This window comes from Ambystoma mexicanum, chromosome 6p, assembly GCF_040938575.1.
Source record: "Ambystoma mexicanum isolate Mex_15411 chromosome 6p, UKY_AmexF1_1, whole genome shotgun sequence".
NCBI classification, from domain to species: domain Eukaryota; kingdom Metazoa; phylum Chordata; class Amphibia; order Caudata; family Ambystomatidae; genus Ambystoma; species Ambystoma mexicanum.
Window position 1 is genome coordinate 1,316,198,356 of NC_090935.1, and position 21,789 is coordinate 1,316,220,144.

Below are 21,789 nucleotides of genomic sequence, written 5' to 3' on the forward strand. Positions count from 1 at the left end.
GCCGGATCCCTTGGAGGCACCTTGTCTGCCTCCGGAGCTCCGAAAGGACGGCCGTCGTTGTTGGAGCACTCACAGTGCCCAGGCAGTCTCTGTGTCTGTCTTGATGGCCTGAAGGGACTCATCAACCGCCTTCCCAAACAGGTTGTTCTCGTCGAAGGGCATGTCCAAAACCTTGGTTTGTACGTCCTGGCGGAAATCCGTGGCCTTGAGCCATCCTCGTCGTCTCAAGCAAACGCCGTTGCCCAACTGACGGAAACCGGTGTCGGCGATGTCCGTTGCCACCGTGATGGCGTGGTCCGAAGCAATCTCCCCCTCCTGTAGGATTTCAAGGGCCTCAGCCCTCTTGGCGTCCGGAAGAAAGTCTAACAGAGGGGTGATTTTGAACCACAACTCCCTGTCGTAGTGGGCTACGATAGCCAGGGCGTTGGCCGCCTTAATAGTCGTCGGTGCGGATGAGATGATCCGTCGCCCCATCGTGTCCAACTTCCTGCCCTCGCCGTCCGGCGGGGAAGTTGATGTCGAGGCCGATGCCCCCCCAGCTTTCTTCTTTGCCGCCGCCGATACAACCGAATCTGGGGTAGGTTGTGCCCGAAGGCACAAGGGGGCAGCGTCGGGGACCCGGTACTTCTTCTCGTACCGGTCCCTCCTTGCCGGCGCCGTGGCAGGGTTCTTGAGGAGGGCGAGCCCCTCATCCCAGATGTCATCAAGAAGCGGTACGGCGAGGACCTTCTTCCTTTTAGCCTTGCGCCGTGGTATAGGAACCCTTCTTTCTTCTTTTCTTCTGGGCAGAGCTGGAAAAGCTCAAATGCCCTGGAAATCATGGCATGAAAGGATCCAATCTCGTCGAGCAGGGGGCGACGGGGGATATGTCCCGTCGTCGCCTCCGTCGTCATCTGTACCTGTCATAGCCGTGTCCGTGCCTGTATCATCCCCATGGGTAGTAGACCGGGGGGAAGGCAGAGCAGGCCGCAGAGGTGGGAGAGGTGGCGTAGCATGCGTCCTCCTCCTCTTATGCAGTGGACTCTCCGAAGGTCCTGGCTCCGGTTCCCCCGTCGGGTCTGGCTCAGGTACCTCCGTCGGGGGAAGGGGCAACCTTGTCCTTATTTCCGAGCATAAGGACTGAATCACTGACAAAATGGCCGCCGAGGTGTCCTGCGGCGCTGGAAACGACGGGCTCTTGAGGAGCCTTGTCGGCGACACCGTCGCTCTCGTCGTCGCCCTCGTCGGAATCCCTCCCGATGGGCTGGGCCTCTTCCACGACTTCGATGAGCTCTTCTTCAGAGGTCGTGTCCGTATCCACCATGGCCACCAGCCCCTCCCCCACCTTTTCCAACAAGGACTTCGTGGGGGTCTTTTCAATGGGCCTGAAAGACGACTCCCTCTGCGGTGGCAGGGAGACTCTGGGTCCTGAGGGCGCCTCCACTGGTGTAGCCTCCAAAGGCTGAGCCAGGGCTGCAGCGACATCCTCAATCGAGGTCTTAGCAGGGTGAATTAAGGCCATCGTCACCTTCTGGACGCCTGGGGCCTTCACCTTGGGGGGAGGGTCCGAGCCTCGCTCCTCCTCTGCCGGAATCTTCGAGATCGACCGGGGCCTCTCCAGAAGCTTCGCCGGGTTCTCAGACTTCCTCTTACCTGAGCCAGAGCGTTGGCTCGTGGTTGATTGCGCCGGGGAGGATGCGCCCTGCCTGGCAGCCAAGGAGCCCGACCGTTCGGCGCTCCCGGTGCCCGCGGACTCGCGGTGCTTATCCTTTTGTTGGGCCCCCGTCGCCGGGGCACCCTCACAGGACTTAGAAGACCGCTCAGACTTCTTTTTCTTCTTCTCGCCTGACGGGCTCTTCCCTTCCAGCCACTTGGCGAGACGGAGGTGGCGATCCTTCATGGTCCGCTCCGACATGTTCCCACAAAACGCACAGTCCTTCTCCTTGTGCGTCTTGTCCTCATGGAGACAGTAGAGGCATAACGAATGCTCGTCCTCCTTGAAAACATTCTGAAGCTGGCATCCAGGGCAGGTCCTGAACAGCTTCCCGGACGTCGAGCTTCCTTTCTCCTTGGCCATGTCCGGGGTAGGCCTGGGAACTTCTGGAATCCTCCAAAAGCGTAACTCGATGAAATCTTCACCCTTGAGGGGCGTAGAAAACTCCGAAACAGATCCCCATTGATCGGATGTAGAAACGGTGGAGCTTGAGGCTCTATTTAACCGAAAATGAGAAAAATCTCCTGAAAAAGCGCAAAAACGCAGCTACAGCACGAGGACTCCCAACACTTGAACGTGCGGTAAACATCTGAGGATGGCTGCCGGAGGCGGGTCTTAGGGAGAGGGCAGTCATTGGCTGGGGGCAGTAAGACCCAGAGACCAGTGATTGGTTACTACTAAGAAAGACAGATCAGAAACAAAACTGATACTGATTTTTTTTCTATACCGAGGATTCCCGGCCTGACGACAGGGAATATTCATGAGCATGTGAATCCATGCCAGACCCCATGCTGGAGAACAAGAGACAGTAAACCTTCTTACCAAAATGCATATCCAGAAAGTAATACTATTAGATGGTATTTGAAGTTCAAATTTAACATATGTAATGTAATGATTATACTTGGAGCCACGATTGACATCCCAAAAGATCTTAGGTACTGTAGATTGTGTGGGACAAACATATTAGAAACTCCCTATCATATCTTATGTGAGTGTGAAAGTCTGACCTGGTTGCGTAAGCTCCATCTTCTGAAGTACAATAATAAGTATGTATGTAATGGTTTAGACATGTGGCAAAGATCACTTGGTGGACATGATATGAATTTAATATTTTATATGATGACATTTTATGTGATGATCTTAGACATTTTAAATTAGCTATCAAATGGAATTTATGTGTAGTAGAACAAAATGTATTTTAACTATGAGACGTGATGATTTTACATGGTTATATGCAAAACATTTCTTTGTTATAAGCATATTATTAAATAAATACAAACAAGAATGCAACTTGTGCCTAATTGTAGCATTTAGAAAAATGTAAATACATAGTGTAAAAAAATAAATAAAACGGGGGCAGGGCCATGCAGTACAGGACACAGAGTGGTTGTGAGTCCTGCAAGCTTTTATCCAAGCCTCCTTTAACTATATATTTAACACCTTCTGGCTAAGGTATGCCTCTCAGAGCATGCAGGAGGACTCAGTTTCCCTAAAGGAACAAATTACTAGCTTCGCAGTAATGTTCTTTTTTATGGGTGTTCCTCCCACAGATTCATCATCTTTGATATATCTACCTCCCAGCACAGCTACTTTTTTGAAACTTTTCTGCAGCTAGTGGGCTCCACCTGACACGTCTACGCAACGGAAATGACATTAGGGACAGTATATATAGAGGCGTTGCATCCAGTGACCTTAGTTCCACTCTTTATCCCTAGCACTCTGAGGATGAGGGACTGCGGAACCATGTGCTCGCTATCCAAGTGGGGTAGGTTGGGAGGGTGATGAGGAATCCATGGGAGGAACATCCATCAGGAAAATAAAAACATTACAGAGCGTAATTAATTTCCTATTCTAATAGATTATTTCCCCTCACAGATTCCTCATCTTTGATAGACTCCCATAGCAGTTCATTGCCCTAGAAGAGGCAGAAGAGCAAAGACCCCACCTAGACCTCTAGCAGAAGCGATGGAAACAAGGAAAATCACATTAAGGGTGCATAATTTTAAAGAACAAGAGCACACATAAGAAACATTAACACTAAATTCAAGTCCTAAGCCGGAACAACAAACTGGCATTGGAGAAACTGATTACACAATCCTCGCAAAGATTTCAGGACTGTGGGGATTGTGAAAACAAGCACTGCTCCGGGGTTCTCTTGAAAACTTAAGGGCCTGCAAGATGCTCCTTCAAAGTCCCGATTTGCAAGACTGGCAGGGCTAAAGAAAGCAGAAAATCTAGCACAGAGGATGTGAAACAGTAAAAAAGGTTCCAGATCCCTCTTCCGGCAGCAAGCTAAAAACCTGTGCGACCTGCATGAATAAATTAATGTGGTGGTAGGTCTCCTAGCAGATATGAGTACATCCAGAGCGTACTCCAATAAGTCCCACTCTTTATACTTTAACCTTTCAATAATCAGTCATGAAGGTTTCAGCAGCCAGGCTGGTGAGACTCAGATGGAGGATTCATCCTTCCGATTGGGAAAGAAGGGCCGCTGTCTGTGGAGTCAGGAAGGGCAGATGAACTTGTCCAGCAACTCTCGTTACCATGTTTTCAGGGCCCTGTCCAGAGAAATCTTAATCACTGTGGAACCGAACAGGCGTAGTCTCCTGAGAATCAAAGGTAGGACAGGGATCAGAAGGAACGCATTGAGTAAGTCGAAATCCCACTTCACCTTCAAAGTGTACCCCAGAGCTCCCAGTCACCGAAATTCCCAGAAGCTTAACCAAATGCACCTCCGGTTCACACTGGAAGCGAAGAGGTCCACCTAAAGAGTCCCCCATTGGGATAACACCTCCTGCAGAACTTCTTGACAGACCTCGCACTCGTGTGAGACCAAAGTATGTCTCCTCAAGGCATCCTCAATTACTTTCTCTCTGCCGGCCATATGAGCTGCCGTCAGACACATTCTCCAGAGCCCAAACCCACAGCCTGATTACTCTTAATTCCAACAACATGATGTGTTCTTGGCATTCTGGCTTAGAGCACAGGTAGCTGCCCCCCAAGCTTTCAGGGACGTGTCCGTGACACATGTCATTTGGGGCCAGGTTTGTCGAAACAAGGCCCCTTTCAGTAGGTTGTTTCTCTGGGACCGCCAATTCAATTATCTGGACACCTTTGTCCAGTTATCTTGCGACCTGAAGAAGATCCGAAGCGTGTCCCTGAAACTAAGACAACTGTAGCGACCTCATGCGTAGCTGGGCCTTGGGAACTACAAAAATGCAGAAGGCTATAAAACCCAGCAAACGCAGGAAGGCTGAGGACAGAACTCTCTACTGTGATTGGAGGGAATGTACCATCTTGGAGATGTTCGCCTCTCGGGCAGTAAGGCACTGACCAGGCGAGTGTCAAAGACATCTCTGATGAAAAGGTGGGAATTGGGCAGCAAAACCTGAGACTTCTTGGAGTACAGGGAGAAGCCCAAACACTGCAACAAGCTGCACATTCAGTACAAGTGTGCAGATGACTGGTCCATGGAGCGAGACATGAATGCCTACCCTAATGAGGCGAGCAGCTATCAATGCTAGCAGCTTGTTGAAAGCGTTGGTTGCCAAAGATCGACCGTATGGCAGGACCTTGAATTTTAGTGGCAATGCCCCACTGTGAATCTAAGGTACTTCCTGTGCTTTCGGTGGATGGGCAAATGGAAGTAGGCATTCTACAGATCTAGCAAGACAAGCCAGCGCTGCAGGTCGAGGGCTTGGAGGATCAGAGCAAGGTTAATGATCTTGAACTTGTCCTTGAGCAGGTACAGGTTCAAGAGCCACAGACTGAACATGGGACTTAGGCTCCCTTCCTCCTTCAGTATCAGAAACTAGACTAAGTACCAACCTTTGCCACATCGTTCCTGAACAAGATTCTTTGTATTTATATGAACGCCCTGTGAGGTAGCATGGTGGTGATCTACGAAATGTCACTCCTCTTCAACTCATACTTTGGAGTTACAAGCGGTGGAATCAAATATTGTATTTTCGAGATATGCGAGGTGACACTAAGAGAAACTATTGCAAAGGAAATCATGGTGCAGTGTTTACGTCGTCATAGGCAAACTTTGTGTTTGTACCTCAATTGTTCATGTGTACCATTCCATTCATGTTGTTTTCCATGTTCATTCATCCAGTGTTCTTCACTCATGTGTTATGTTCCATCATGCTACATGCATCTGTATTTTCATGGTTTTGGTATATATCACTAAGTAGGTTACAATCAGGAGTTTTGGTATAGGCTGAACTGAGTAGGCAGGACTGTGCAGACACTCATTCAAACGGGTGTTTCAGGTGTGTGATGGTTTGCCAGATGTTAAGGGTTGTACGACTTTGAGAATGTGTTTTGCCAAAGCTAAAATGACTACTTAAATCAAAGCAGACAAAGAAAATTCCAAAAGATGATAGTTTCATATATTCAGTTTAACGCCATTTAATTAAATAGTCTTCAGTTTTTAGCCTCACTGCGAAAACCATTTTAGGAGTGTCCTTGCCTTATGAATGATTATCCCTCTCACCCCCGTTAGGGTCAGAAATGTTAAGACACATTTTGCCCAAGTGATATTTTTCCCACGCAGTATTGTAGCCCTGAGATATTGAACCCCTGAGATATTGTAACCCTCAGATACTGCATTCCCTTACGTTGCATACTCCCACACTATGCTCTGTGACATCCTAAGCCCGGAGACAACTTAAGCCCCAAGATCCCTGAGGCACTGATATCTTCCAACCAACAAAATTAAAACAGCTAATTTGGACAGCTCCAACAAAATACTCCTTAAATAGTATTCCCACTGAGATGCCAGGCGACAAGGACAATCAACCACAAAAAAAATGTTTCACTCATAACCTCTGTGACTGAACAACACGCAAATGGGTATTCCATATACCCAACTAAAAAAGAACCAGATCATTAACCTAATTAAAAAACTCCCAAATCGAAACAGGTAACAGTTAACATACTAGCAAACCCGCAAACCAAAAACAAAAAAAAACTCAATAAAATGCTGCATTCTAGGAAAGATTAACAAACATGGAGGTCTCATAAAAGAACAAACCACAGTGAAGAAGACCAATCACCACAATTCACCACCTCAAGGGACACATTTTAAAAAAGAAATTCTGTTTTGTTCCATTTCATGGAAATTAGCCCTTTCGCGAAAACACAACCAAAATCACCATGTTTGTCACGCTACCCATTGTGATGATCCAGGAGGACTCTTGACTATGCCGGATCATAGTTAGATATGTTTATTAAAACAAAACTAAAACAAAGTGTGCCTTTCGAGTCCAAAGTAAAAGCCTTGTGTCCGAATCCTAACCACTAACTGTTTAGAAAACACCCAACTAAAGAAAAAGGGGAAGCTTGCAGCATTACCTCAGTGTGGGGTTCTGGCTGGCCCAACTTAGACTTGCTCTCAGTCTCACGGTTCTGTTAATTCACAATGGTATAGTTTCCACAATCTTTAAATTGAGTCTCTTGGTAGAAAATATACTTATCTTCTGTATGGTTTTGACTCTCCCTCTTGCCTAAGAAAACTATTCCTTAATCTTTCTAATTCCGGTTTTGTTTCAAATGTCTAAATCTCTTCAGGATTACTTGAAAAACCAATTCTTTATCTCCCACCTTCGTGGTATTGGGACTTCCCAAAGTCCTGTGGTTCACTAGTACATGTCTTGTTTCACAATTATAGTATTTAATTAAGGGTGTCTGCTTGTTCGGGTGGCCTTATGCACTTTGTTAGGTTCCATTTGTTAATATTCCCGCAAACATATCGCCATACAAGAATGGCACATTTTTTAGCAGTAATATTAACCCATGCTACCTGCAGGGGACACCCCCGCAACCCCCATATTTCTTTAAAGGGAGTGGGGGACACCCCTGCAACCCAGCTCACATTTACCCCACTAAATATCCCCACAAATACTGTCGCCTATGGCCTTTCCCATCAACCATATATATGGTGACATTATTTGTGGGGATAATATTACCTGATACCCTTGTTAGCGTTGCTGCAGAACATTCCCCTTTCTTTGTCGCTGTTCCCCATTAGCCTTGTCGCCTATTTCAGCCTGGATCTACAATGTTTGTATTTCTTTCACACTGTTTCAGTGGGGCCGTGAGCCTGTTAGCTTCTCTTAAGTTCTTGTGCTTTTGGTGGCTATTCCAGCCTTAACACACACTGTCTGTTTCTCTCTCACTCCCTTGTTCGTACCTGCGTCTGTTTCGGTACTCTGTGAAACCAACCATTGTATGCTTCCCTGACAACAACAAATTGATACTATCCATTTTCCCTCCGGTACCTTCCTTGGTGTAACAGGCGCTAGCTGAATGAAGCTTGGGGACCCAGGCTCCTCTCCTGTCCCTGGTCACGGCATAAGTTGCTGGGTGCCCAGCCCACCACTGCTCTTCAGTGGTCGCACCATCAGAGAAGACCATTGTCTTTCTGGTGTGTCATTTTCCCTGACCGCAGCCTCTTGCTCAGTCAAGGCAACCGCCGTTCGGCCTCCAGCTAGCGGGTCTCTCTTCGTTCTCAGCACCACTGGCTCTGCGGCTTCATGTGGCTCTGCCCCTCCAGGATATCCTTGCTACAGAGGCTTGCCTCTGCATAGCACTTGTTCTACTCTCACTGTATGAGTCTCTCTTCCATTCAGTCCGTTCTGTTCTTATAAATGTCACTGGGATTAATTAAATTGTGTCAGTCTTCCTTGATCATGGCATTCAGGCGACGTTCAGCATTACCTGAAGCCAAAAGAAGGATCTTTGTGGCTGTAACAGGAAATGCAACAGTCTTTCCAACATCCATATATGCAGAAAGGGTGGTTTGGACTGGGAGTTCCTTATTAGAATGGGAGTGATTGTCCCCAAGAGGGGAGTCACTCCCAGTGGGGTCCCGCTTGCCTAGAGAGGGTCTTGCAAAGCTGGCTCACCTCCCTAGCCTCAAAGGGAGTGGCTGTCCTTTGGGGAGAAGGGGTGAATTGTCCGGATTCGTCCCACCATCCACCTACGATTCACCTCAATATCCAGCCATACATAAACATTTCAACCACACAGTCAGGGGCGCTGGAAACACGATGGCCAGACCTGAGATGGATGGAAGAAAAACAATAGGACCACGTGACAACACAATGTTCACCAATGAAAACTGTCCAGATGACAAAAATCATCAGTACAAACACACAGACTACCACGAAGACCACATTAACCAGACATGCAACCTTCTCGAACTACTCACAAATAAATGGAAACAATGAAAGTCTGCAAAAATCCAATGCAGAATCAAAAGGAAATAAGAACATATCAAAGAACCACCCGTGCTTCAAGCACTCTGTATTATTGATTTATTACCATCATCTATAGTGTACAGTTAATTGATCTGTATATAGAACACAAAAAGGTTTCTTTCCCACCAATACTTCCCAATATATTGGGTCTGTTTTTAGAAATAAATAAGATTTTCATATATATATACATATATATACAAATTTAATTAATTGTCATGTTATTAGGGGACTTTAACACGAATTATAGTCAACAAAAAAAACATTATACCACTGTTTATACCAAAAAATGTCAAAGGGTATGCGTCAGACAATTATACCATGCTGACTACGTGGCAACTAGTTTCACCAATACAGGCTTTCTCAAGGCAAAAGATTTGAGATCCAAATAATTAGAGTACATTATAAAACAAATCATGGAATCAAACAATTATGTAGTCCTTGAAATGATGAAGGGGGGCAAGAACTAGTGAGAGGAAAGTAGAGAAGAAAGAAGAAAAATATATAAATAATAGGCACTAATAATTCTCGATGGGCCACAGTACGGTATAGTTGCTGTAATATGTATATAAGTGAGTGGCACATCAAAAGGTAATTACCTTGCTAGATGTCAAAATTAAGATGCAATGAATGTTACTGAAAATCAGTAATATCTCAGTCTATACTGCCAAATTCTAAAAAGGAAAACTATGTGTGAGAGCACATGTAACATGTCACTTAAATATTATAGAGTGAGCCATACCAACGCCTCTAACCTGTGTTCCAAGTTGGTGACTAGGTTGCTAGTTGGGGTTTGAATTAACAAGGGAGGTCCTGGGAGTCTCTCCACCAGACATTAGTCCTGGTTGCGAGAGCCTTACCCAGATTCTTTAGCTCACTATCTTTCACAGAGGAGACTATCCAAAACATATCAGTCTTTGTCCTGCCCTTGGGCAGTCCAGCACCGAAATGCTAGGCAATTCTCCTCTGAACAAGAGTACCAACAGCAACCCCAGACACGTGTTTTGGTCTGGTTGGACCTCGTCAGTAGGGTGGAGCTGTGCCTCTCTAAGAATAGTGCGCAAGGGGTCCACGTCTGGATTCCCCTATTAATTTAGGGTGAGACCGAAAGCTATTTAAATTATAAATGAGTAATGAAGTCCAGGTGTTCTACACCTTACAAGTCTGAGGGCACAGATTCCCAATCATCCGTCTGAGTTTAATTACTCCTGCACAAAAGATTACTACTATGTGAGCCCCATTGAGTCTCAATACATATTAAAGCTAGATTAGCTCTCTCTTTCTTGGATAGACTACTTACCACTAACTGAATTTCCTCTGTGTCCTCAATGTGTAGTCTTTAGGCAGCATTCTGCTCGGTAAACGGTTGCCATTATATGATGTGCAGTATCAAAATACCTATTGCAACAAAAGAGAACCACAAACTTCCTCCTACTCCTGTATTTTACAGTGACTGTCAATGATCAGGACCAAGTGCACACCTTGAAGTCATAACATGTATCAACTCCTAGTACAACAAACCATACTGTTTTGCTAACAGAGCATCATATTTTATTATTGACTCGTCTTGAGTCTCTGTTTTTTCTTTTTGTATTAAAACACATAAAGCACATAAAAAACATAAGAAAAGTATGTCACCAACAATTTTTTCACATTAGGTATCTTTTCATATAGACACAATTTAGTCTGGGTTTAGACAAAAAACACAGCACTGTCACATACAATACATCAAAACAAGTGAAAAAATATATGAACAATGATGAATTAGTTTCTTATTGATTATAAGGTGCTTGCTACCTATCACCTCAAAGCGTGTTTTATTAGCAATGGGTGAATTTGTAGGGAATGATGTTGACGCGTGCGTTTTTGCCCAAGTGGTAGAGGTAGATCGCATCCAAACCTTGGTCTCCTCTTTAATCGAACCAGGCCTTCATCAGGACAGAGTATCAATGATATAATGAGGAATTAAAACCTCCAAACCCAGTGGTGCTTCTTTTTCTAAAACATAAAAACAAATTAAAAAGGGGGTTCTTATGGTTTGATCAAAGACTCTCATATAGTAGAGAATGTGATGGTGATTCCTAGATTGTAGTCCACTCACCTTCTAGTGATGGACAAGCAGGGACAGGATGATTCAATTTAAAGGTCAATCGCAGACTTTCATAACAACGAAACACAGGAAAACCTGCTAGTGCCTTGGGCTGAGCTAATATGAATATTCAGAGAAATAACGAATTCGAAAAAACACTTAACTCAATTACATCAGACATACCTGGTCTATGGCTGAATAGGTGTGTTAAATTTCAGACAGCCGGAAGAGTCAGGGCTGAGTCAAAAATGGTGTTTGTTCCGCCGAAGGACACCCACGATTCAGTATTCCTCGAACATGTAGGGACCAGATACACATCTGGTTGTAATATGCTGTATTTAATATCCCACATTTGTTACCATTATACTTGACATCTATGTTTATATAATCATAGTGCAATGGTTGACCATACATCTATGGTATGGCGGCTGTTAAACACAGTCCATGTTAATGCTGCAAAAAGAGGTGCGAAGCAGCCTCTGTGTATATTAACTGATGTGAAAAAGTTAAACCAAAGCGGCAAAGCAGCTGCTAGCCACAGTTTGTGCTTTAGCTCGAAAAATAGAGCTCATGCCTAAACAATAATTAATGCAGAACTCACCTTTCTTCTCTTCTCACAACGTGCTGGGCTGACAAATGTCACCCGGCGTGTCTCACAGTAATCGTGGTCGGAATTCCATCTACTGAAAAGCATCAGAAATGACAAAGCCATGAAGAGGGTTTTTAAGTAGGGTTCTACTTCCTGGACCCCGCAGAGCCAGGTCAGCTGATCGCGTCCCGAGCAGCGCAGGGCATCAGGGTTGTAACTGGACCAAAAACCAGTTATTATATATAGCTGTTTGTTGGTTTAATGTCTTGTTGTTGGATAGCTGGGACAGCTCATTCCGCAGCAATAAAGAGGTTGTTCAGGGCTCAAGACTTAAAAACCGCATCGCCCCGTGTTTTATAGAATGGGCACAGAAAAGGGACTAACTCGAACAAATCAGCAAAGCTGAAAAAGAAGATCTATTTCCCCATACATCTTTCTGATACAGAGCCAATCGAAGAAGGGGGGGGGGGCGCAGAAGTGAAAGCTTGCATCACACAACGCAGCCTTATAGGCAATTAGAGACAGCCAATTCCTTTCATTATGGTTCTACACCGTTAAACACACCATTCCCTTGCACAATACGGTCATGAAATGTGATACAATACAGTATAGCCATAAACAGAGACAGGCTAGAGATGATAAGACAAAGGACTTCCGTGTCATGTAATTTGTGACCAGAGGTTACCCTATGTACACCCTTCTTTTGTGCTTGACCGTCATTCGCTATTTCTGTTGTAAGTTATTGTTGCTGTCACAGATATATGACTGTCTTAACATGTATTGTATTGAAGGCCTTTGTCTATATTTTGCCCATGCCTTACGGGAGAGATCTAAGCTCACAGCCTATAGCCATATAACTGATCAGGTATTTCCCATGGTGTATTAAAAAAAATAAACGGTACCGACTCTTACGAGGTCTTAGGCAGTTCTACAGACTACTCCCTGGTATTGCGATATATTACCAACACCACATATGATATCATCATGTGCCAGTCCGTGGAGCATAATTAGGAATTTTTACAGGAATAGATTCCATTCAACGCTTGTATTTAGGCCGTTATGTACACTGTCCAGTTTCTGGATCCATCTTTGTTCCAGACTTCTTAGGGCAAGATCTCTGTTGCCTCCCCGTTGTTTTTAAGGGTACCATTTGGATCACAAACCACTTCATAACCGCCTCAGTATGTCTCTTGGCCAGGAAATGTTCTACCAGTGGTTTATCCACCACTTTGTTTTTGACACATGACCGATATATAGTAGGCTGCAAGGGCAGCGGATTCCATATATGGCCCATGGTGTTTTACAATTGGCAAACTCTCTACAGTTCCACTTGATGTTCTTTAGATTGATCACTTTAAGGTTGTCAGTAAGATCACACACGGAGCAGTGGCTACACTTGAAGTGCCCTACTACTGGGGGAAGACCCCATAAGTTTGGTTGATTGTTTCTAGTATTCTTCTCCTTGAAAGTGTGCACTAACATTTGTTTAAAGTTGCGTGTCTTCTTAAAGGTGAATCTTGGTCTCTGAGGTTGGAAATCCGGAGTGGTAATAAGGGGCCAATATTTGAGAATGGTTTTCTTTATTGTGTTGCTTACAGGGCTGTATGTGGTAACGCATGTGATTTTCTCCTCTTTGGTCTTAGCGTGTTTAGTTAAACATATTTCTCCAGGTGTATTTCTTGCCCTTTTCTTAGCATTTCTAATGCCTTTACGTGGGTAACCTCGTTGTTGTAGTCACTCCACCTAGTTGATCGCGTGTTTCTCATATTGGTCATTCTTACTGCCGTTCCTTCTGATGCGAAGGAATTGTCCATAAGGGATATTTTTTTTAAAATGTGTAGGATGATAACTGCCATAGTGCAACAGAGTGTTTTCATCGGTAGGTTTTCGATATAGAGTCATCTCTAATTTGGCGTCCTGATTTTTCTGAATCATCAGATCCAGAAAAGGCAACTCCTTGGTATCTGATGTCATAGTGAAAATAAGATACATGTCCTGCGTGTTCAGCCAGATTTTGAAATTTTCCAATTCCGTGGGGCTCCCTTTCCACATGACAAAAATATTGTCTATGTAGCGTTGCCAGTTTCTTATATGTTGCCTATATGGATTTGTTTCATTATAGATGCATTTTCTTTCAAATGAGTCCATACATAAGTTTGCAATGTCCGGTGCAAACATTGCACCCATGCGTGTGCCATGTACCTGTTGGAATAAGGTCTCTTCAAAGATGAAAAAATCATAACACACTCAATCTCCAACACTACACCAGAGACACACAGAACAACCCTATACAGACTCACACCAAAGCAACACCAAACCCATGCTATCTAGATGCAAAATCAACACACAATGACCATTTCTTCTGAACTGAAGCTACCAACAGCACAGTAAAAGCACTCCTGCGCTCTCCCTTTCCCCCACTAAGTAAGCCTCCCCTAGCTCCTTTCCTTTTCAGAGCCACCTGACTGCCTGGAGACCATGAAAATTGCAGCGTTGCGCAGTATATATCTCATTCACATAACATCATTAACATAACACAAAAATTAAACAGTAGAATTTGCACAGGAAATATTGAACACCATCTCCTGGAATCAATAACTAAATACGCATATAGCTTCATTGTCCAATGACAAACTAGTAAGCAGTAGCATGCTTACCAGTTTCATGTTTACAATATTGCATTCCCAGATTAATATCTAGCTATACCAGTCAGAATTTGGATTTGAATTTCAAAGCTCGACTTAGAATTAATTTACTTGCTAACCACCAAGCTCTGTCTGCCCCTTCATCCCTTTCTGGCCTTACCACTCCCTCAAATGCTGCATAATAATCTAATTGTATATATTGATAAAGTACTGCTTTATAGACTTAAGTACTTGCATTGCCCACAACCATCAAGGTTATCTTTGCAAGTCACATGTTCCTTATATTTAAGTTTGTTTTGTTTGGACCCTGGTAAGTTTCTCACTTTGTTCACACGCTCGTAAAATGGCTCACCACTTGTTTGTTCTCAGATTCATGCTACTGGACAGGCACCCTTCCAGGTAATGCTTCTGTCATCTTTAAATGTGGTACGGTAAGTCATTTCAGAATGAAATTGACATAGTTGTTCTTCAAATAAAAACAAATACCAAAAACTGATGGATTTCAGAGGTGTCAATCTGTATGTGACACTTGCTTTACAGTGATTAACTCCTGAAAGTGCAGTTACAGTTTTTAGGAAGGTAACCTAGCTTTCTGCTCTCATTCTGAGAGACAATAATTGCAAAGTTGAGAATAGCATTGCCTTCTGCTCAGTCCTTCCATATAGTAATCTCATTTAAGAGATCAGACCAACAAGGCTTCCCCCTTTTATATACCAGAGTGCAATGATGGTGCAATGTGTTTGACACAGGTGAATAATTATACCATGATACAAAGAGAATGTATCTGAATAAAACATTACAGTTCTCCACCAAAGAAACAGCAATTGCCATGCATTTAGTAAGTACCTTTTTGTGGTAGATGTGGTTCCTAGCTTGAGGATACAAAGCTGTTCGATGCATTTTTTCATTCAGCTCTTCCATGGTTCCATCACAGTCAGTTGAATGATTTTCTGACATCTGAGGTGTTTTCGCTATCATTTCTCCCAAACTTTCAGAAGATGTTACTTCAGAGTCACTTAATTCAATTATTGGAAGAAGAAATTAACATTGTTATTTAACTTTCCAATATTCATGTGTTTGAAAAAAAGCTAAACAAAAAGGATGATCAAGTAATGGTTTTGTATCCTCTATATGGTTAATTTCAAGTCATTATACTACCTCAATCACTGGAAGTAACAGAAAAAAGTGACAGTCTCATTAGCACTTGCCCTCACACTAATTGCTTTTTAAAAACAAAAGAAAATAAAGATATCAGCATGACCCTGAATTTTGAATTCGTTACCCAGAAACAAAAGAAAAATCATTTGCAAGGCCAATGAGAGCGGCAGTTTAGCAAGTTCATTTTTTTAAAACGTTCATATTCATTCACATCCAAAAGGGCAACAAATTGCAAACAATTGTTTAAAGAACAATGTTTTGCTCGTATCGCAGAATGTAATTCATCTCAAGGCAAAACCAGATAAGTGAGTCTCTAAAGGATTCCGGAACCAATAGAAATTCAATACATATATAAACTCAAAATGGTGGGGCATACTGAGAACAATACAGTAGATAAAGACCACAAGGGTCATGAGATAAAGAGCACACAATCGTTTGCATTATGCCCGCAGTTACCGATGCCCAGTCCTGCAGAGCTCCTGCGTTGTTATGGCCAGCATAAACTGAAAGCTGAGCGTGAGGTCAAGGCAGATTGCCAGGGATGCAATGATGGCTGAACCAAAAGACACATGAGTTGGAAATATTGGTTAGTGATGTGCAAGTCTAAGTACGTATCTTGCTTTTCCACCATTAATCGAGTTATCTTCTGAACCAGCTCAAATGAAAGCCCTGCATCCCCCGACTGAGCTGTGTAGACAGTAACTGACTACTAATGACCATCAATAGTTATAGGGGGCCCCTTTCCTTGTCAAGTACATTTTGACCTATGGGAACGCCCCCTGCTTCCGGCCTTAATCCTGCCATCCTTTTGATATGGTTTTAATATAAACTTGCTATAACTTTAATTGATATGAAAGATATCTATTTTATATCAAATGTTTATTTCTTCATATAAAGTGTTTTTGGAGTTTGATGTAGAAAAAGGATATAAAATGATATAAACTTTATTTTAAAATGATATTTTAATATAAACTGTCTATAAAAATGTGGCTGGGAAGCATGCATGTGTGCAGCTGGTTGGTTGAGGGCGAAATGATTTAGGAAGAGCGAGACCGTGAATGTTAGGGTTTGGTGACACAGTGATGATGCAAGAGTGGGCGTGGCCTTTCAGTCGCTAGGAACCGGGTATGAATTTTATATTGAAAAGATCTTTAAAGTGGGTTTATATAGACTTAATATAAAGTCGCCGTACATTTGATAACAGTTTTTATATACATGTAATATAAAGCTATGTAGAGTAGCTGCCATCATGATTTGATAACTGTTTTTCTATAGAATATAAAAAGGAGGTTGTGTTTTTTTAAGGCACACCGTCATCATTTTAAATTGTAAAGGAGAGGCTTGAGCTATAAATAGGGTTGTGAGGGTTGTGGCAATTTAATGCGGATAAAAGCTGAATAAAAATGTATAAATGCAAATAAAAAATGTTTTAATATTAGGTTGAGCCGGGGCGGACATGCCCAACTATGGGACATACATGCCCGAACATGAAACCACTGAAAATATAGGATGACAAAGCAGAGCTAAAGGTATAAATAAAAACAGCTAAATTGCACAGCGTGAACAAAAATATAAAATATATATTTTACTAACATTATACTTCGTAGAATAAAATAGAGGTTGGCAAAAAAGGCAAAGGCCGTTTTACAGGGCTGAGACCAAAATGTTGTAAGCTATTGTTTCTGGCAGTGTGAAGTGTATTTTTTACAGCGCTATGGCATGTGACTAGAGCAACAGGATTCTGCATATGCTGGCCAAGCAGAAGGTTTAAAAAGAAAAAGTGGAGGGTTAATGCTCGGCAATGCTTCATGGCTGCAAAACAGTCCTGTGCAGTCGGAAACAGAATTATTTCTTGTAGTGAATGTTTGCCATTTAAAAGCAGATATGTACACAAAAACACAGCTTCATGCCCCATATGCGGGCATGGAACCATTGATAGGATGACAAAGCGGAGCTATGGGTTTAAAACATCTAAGTTGCATGGCCTGAGTATATATATTTTACTGACATTAAGACTTGATGGACTAAAATAGAGGCGAGAAAAAAAAGGCAAAGGGCACTTTACGGGGCTGGCAGGGAAGGACACAAACGCACACACACCTGATCTCATCTATAATGCTCACAGCTGAGACACCAAATTCACAGATGACGACAGAGGCCCATGTGAGCTGGCTCAGCCAAGTTATGTTTTCAGTCAGGCAGCAGGATGATGCAACGTAGGCACACGTTAGGCTGAAACTGTGACTTGCAAAAATACATGGGTATGGGTGTGTGCGCACAGTGTGTTATCTCTGAGTAGCAAGTGTTATGTAAGCATGAATAATGAACTTGCAGAGGGAGGAGTCATATTTTTTGCAGAATATGCAAGGTTTAGACTGTTGATAAGAGGACACAGAGGGCGAGGGGACTTAATGGAGTTTTTTTTAAAGCTGAATTTTGGAAGGCAGCCAAAAGAGTGCTTTGGATCCCTGGAAGAGTTTCAATCCCTGCATCTGCTTTCCTGAGCTTTGAATAATTGGAATTCTGTTTTGGGTCAGAAGAGGTCCCCCTTTTTCTGGGTTTTACAAAGAACAATAAAGTAAGATGGATTTCACATTTCAAATGAGGGGCACCATGTTTTATGTAGGTCTATGATGTATTTCTATTTAGAGGATGAGAGCAGCTGCGGAAGATTTAGTATTTCTTCTGAGCTTATTTGTTTGCAGCCTTGCACAGGGGTGTGAAGGCATTTAATTTTAAAATAAACAGCTGTTTTTTCCGACTTTGCAGCCTGGCTAGGATAATGTATAGATAGATGTGTTTGTAAGTGTGAAATATTTAATCGCCTTTTTCAATGTAACAAACATTATTTGTCTAGTGCTGAGAGGGCGCTCAAAGGCACGAACATGTGTTTTCTGACATTGTTGGTTGGCTATGATAATGTGTACATGTGCTTATAAGTATGAAATATATAATGGTCTTTAAGTGTTAACAACATTATCTTTCTAGTGTTGAGAAGGCGCTAACGTGTTTTCTGACTCTGCATGCTGGCTAGAATAAGGTGTAAACATGTTTGCAAGTGTTCATAGCTCAGCTACATATGCAGTTCAGCAGATAAATATTAAATCATGTCAATATTTTTAAAAGAGCCTCCTGACATATGTGTGGGGAAGTTTAGAGTAACAGCCTGCATTTTTATATATGAAAGCTTCAAACATGAAGAAAATGTTATCTAGTCATTATAAAATGTAGCAGCAGAAAAACCTGGGAGTCGTAAGGTAGCAGTGCGCTAGTGAATACCACTAATTAATATAAGTGTGTTGATCAGCTGCGATGGTAACCTTTTTCTGGCGCCCCCTAGGAAGCACCAGGAAACGTAATACAGAAACAATGAGATAAAAGGTATATCCAATTCGCAGTTCCAGAAAATATGCAATCACATCAGAATATGGAACCAAAGGTCATCTGCCTGTATGCAGGGTATATTGGTCATAAACAGCCACAGTTTATGACCAATAAACCCTGCATACAGGCAGATGACCTTTGGTTCCATATTCTGATGTGATTGCGTATTTTCTGGAACTGCGCTTTGGATATACCTTTTATCTCATCGTTTCATTATAAAATGTAGGCCTCAGCTAATATAAACCTACAGCTGTTTTAAAAATGCAGGCCAGTGTATATATTTGTATTTTAAACTATATGAGGAATATTCACATTCTGTCTTTGGAATGTGTCTGGCATTATAAGGCAGGCTTGCACTATTAACATTTATGTGGTATAGGCTTATGGCAGCCTGCAGAAACAATGCAATACCTTATTTTGTACATTTCAAAATGTCTCGGGTGTTATAGTGCACAGCCATAGCCAGCCAGTTTTTGTTTAGAGGGACTGCACACACCATAATGTCACAACCTTTAAACCTAAAATAATGTAAACTTGTTTCAAAAATGCTGAGGCGTGATTGTAACTGTGCACATTCACCTGTAGCTTGTGAAAGCAGAAATGTACACAAGAAATAAGAGGCATTATAAAGTGGCAGATGGCACATGTTTGTACAGGTCTTTTTGTGGGGAAAAACTGCAACCAATTCATTTCGCCGTCACACAAGCAATTGAAAAGGTTTATTTAAACAATGTTACAATTGCATTCAGGTTAGGGCCTTGTATGAACACATTTTAGAAGGAACAGACAATGACAAAGGTGATAGCCCTGGCGTTTATATAGACATAGTGAAGTTTGCGTAAAGCAACCATACATCCATGGCAAATGTTATACCCAGGGTTTTATTTTATAGCAAATTTAGTGTTTTTGGAGAATAGTCTGCCACATGTTAATGCTAATGTTAAAGGATATTTGTACCACGCACTATCACCAATGGAGTAGACCCCTGGCACTCTGGTCGCTCTGAAAGAAAAGGGGAGGGGTGGGGGAGTTAGTGGGATGGGCTGGAGAAGTGCAAGAGAGCAGTGATGTGCTGTTGGCAACCTCGGCCCGGAATTCCCTTGGCTGGGCTTGGGGTGGTATACTGTTGGGAGATGTGTTCTGTTGTGGTGGTTCATGCGTGCTTTGTATTGTTGTTGCAATGCCGTGAAGTTTGTGCAGATTGTTGTGTTGTAGGTTTGTGGTTGTGTTTGGTTAGAGTTTGAGAGTTGTATGCAGAGGGTGAAGTTGTTAGTGGATTGGTTAATTGGCATTGCTGTCTAGAAGTGAGGCACTACATTTCCCCATTTCTAATTCGGTGGGGTGTGTGAGTGTCACTGTGTCTGCGTCCAGAACAGGGTTGTGCCATGCTCACAGTCCCTTTTCCATATTGGCATACGTTCATATGCGTAACCTTGCCCACGTTGTGTACAGGCCGTCTATCTGCATGTGAGCAACCTGAATTTGGTTATGGGGGTGCAGAGGGAAGATTCCTATAGACTGTATTAAAGACTCTGAGCATAGTTGGAAAGCGTCTTTTATAATGAGGCCTTTTTATTGGACCTGTTTCATCCTATGTTGTTGTAATAATTACATTATATTGATTTAGAGTTTGGGCTCTTAGGATTCATTTGGAACTTTTACTGTGTTTTATAAAATATTGAGAGTTACACCAATGTGTCACAGATCAGACATTTGCCAAAGTGCAAACAGCATTTTAAATCTTTAAGGATGACAAGAATCAGTGTATAAAAGATGTTTTATACTGACTGAATATTTTTTATGTTTTTTCTAGAAATGTCTTTCAACAACTGGAACTTGCAGCAGGCCGCTTTTGGAAAAACAGCCTGCAGAGCTGAATGTTTTGAGGATGCCAGAATGGTATTTGGGGGAGAGGCAAACCATAATGGGAACTGCACTGTTCCAGCCTTTTGTGTGTTGTGACCTTGTGCAACTAGTGGACGCTGATGATATGTATCTGGGGTGTAGCATGGATTATGCAATCTCACAAACATGAAGGAATGGGGAAATGGATCTAGGGATGCCCATGGATGTGGCTGAGGGCTCTACGGAATCAGCGAGGATGGATCGGCGTAGCAAGGATTTGTGGAGTGTGCCATTTGCTGCTTCTCACGGGGCTTCAAGCCACAAAGGCCTGGGGTTGCCACCGGCAATGGAGAATGGCTTTTGGGCAAGCTAAAGGAGTCCCAGCCACAAGAGTTATGGAAATGTCTTGAGCAAAACACAGGGTTTTTGTACTCCCTCGCTATCTGCAAGCCCAAGGTATAGAGGAACCAGCCGGTGGTCCTCATTATTTTGTCATCGCCAGGGGTTATACACCAGAGGAGCTGCTGCTACTAAGATATCAATCACGGGATGTTACAGATAATGGTTCTGATACCAAAAACCGGCACTACAGAATATGAAGTATTGTTTTGATTCATCAATGGGGTATCTTGGTTGTTGATCATAAGGGTCCAAGGAAATCCTGGGGGGCCCTGATGAGCCGAGTTGTTCTTTTTCTATTTATTAATGGGCCGCTGGATTGCCCGAGGCCCCAACAAGTAGAGTTGCTCTTTGAAAACAGGTGTTATGGGATGGCTGACAAATGACAACTCATTGTTGTCTTTACTGGTGTGATGGGATGGGTCACTATATGCTGAATGGTTTATTATAACATCTAAATATATGTTGTGTGTGATATACATTGCATGGGTTTTACACAGTTTTTAAAACATGTATCATGTTTCTTATTTACGGTTTATAACTATGTAGAGAGGTCATGCATTTCATTTGTTAGTTTTTACCTAGTGCTTGGATGTCAAATATAGATGCGTAAATATAGCAGTGTTTGTTTTATAAACTTCTAGAAGATTGAAAGGCTAACCACCTGCAGTGATTTAACCTCACCTCAGAAGCTTGCACTTATATATCTGTACATGTTTTGTTAA

General features: G+C 42.8%; 1 protein-coding gene across 2 annotated transcripts in view; it reads right to left on the minus strand.

Moving 5' to 3' along the window:
• CNTLN (centlein) overlaps positions 1 to 21,789 on the minus strand; it is a 2,346,865-nt gene that overhangs the window by 681,915 nt on the left and 1,643,161 nt on the right. For both annotated transcript variants that reach the window (XM_069625978.1, XM_069625977.1), the window contains exon 17: positions 15,125 to 15,293. In XM_069625978.1, the coding sequence (XP_069482079.1) occupies positions 15,125 to 15,293 (169 nt within the window). The remainder of the gene's footprint in view (positions 1 to 15,124; positions 15,294 to 21,789) is intronic.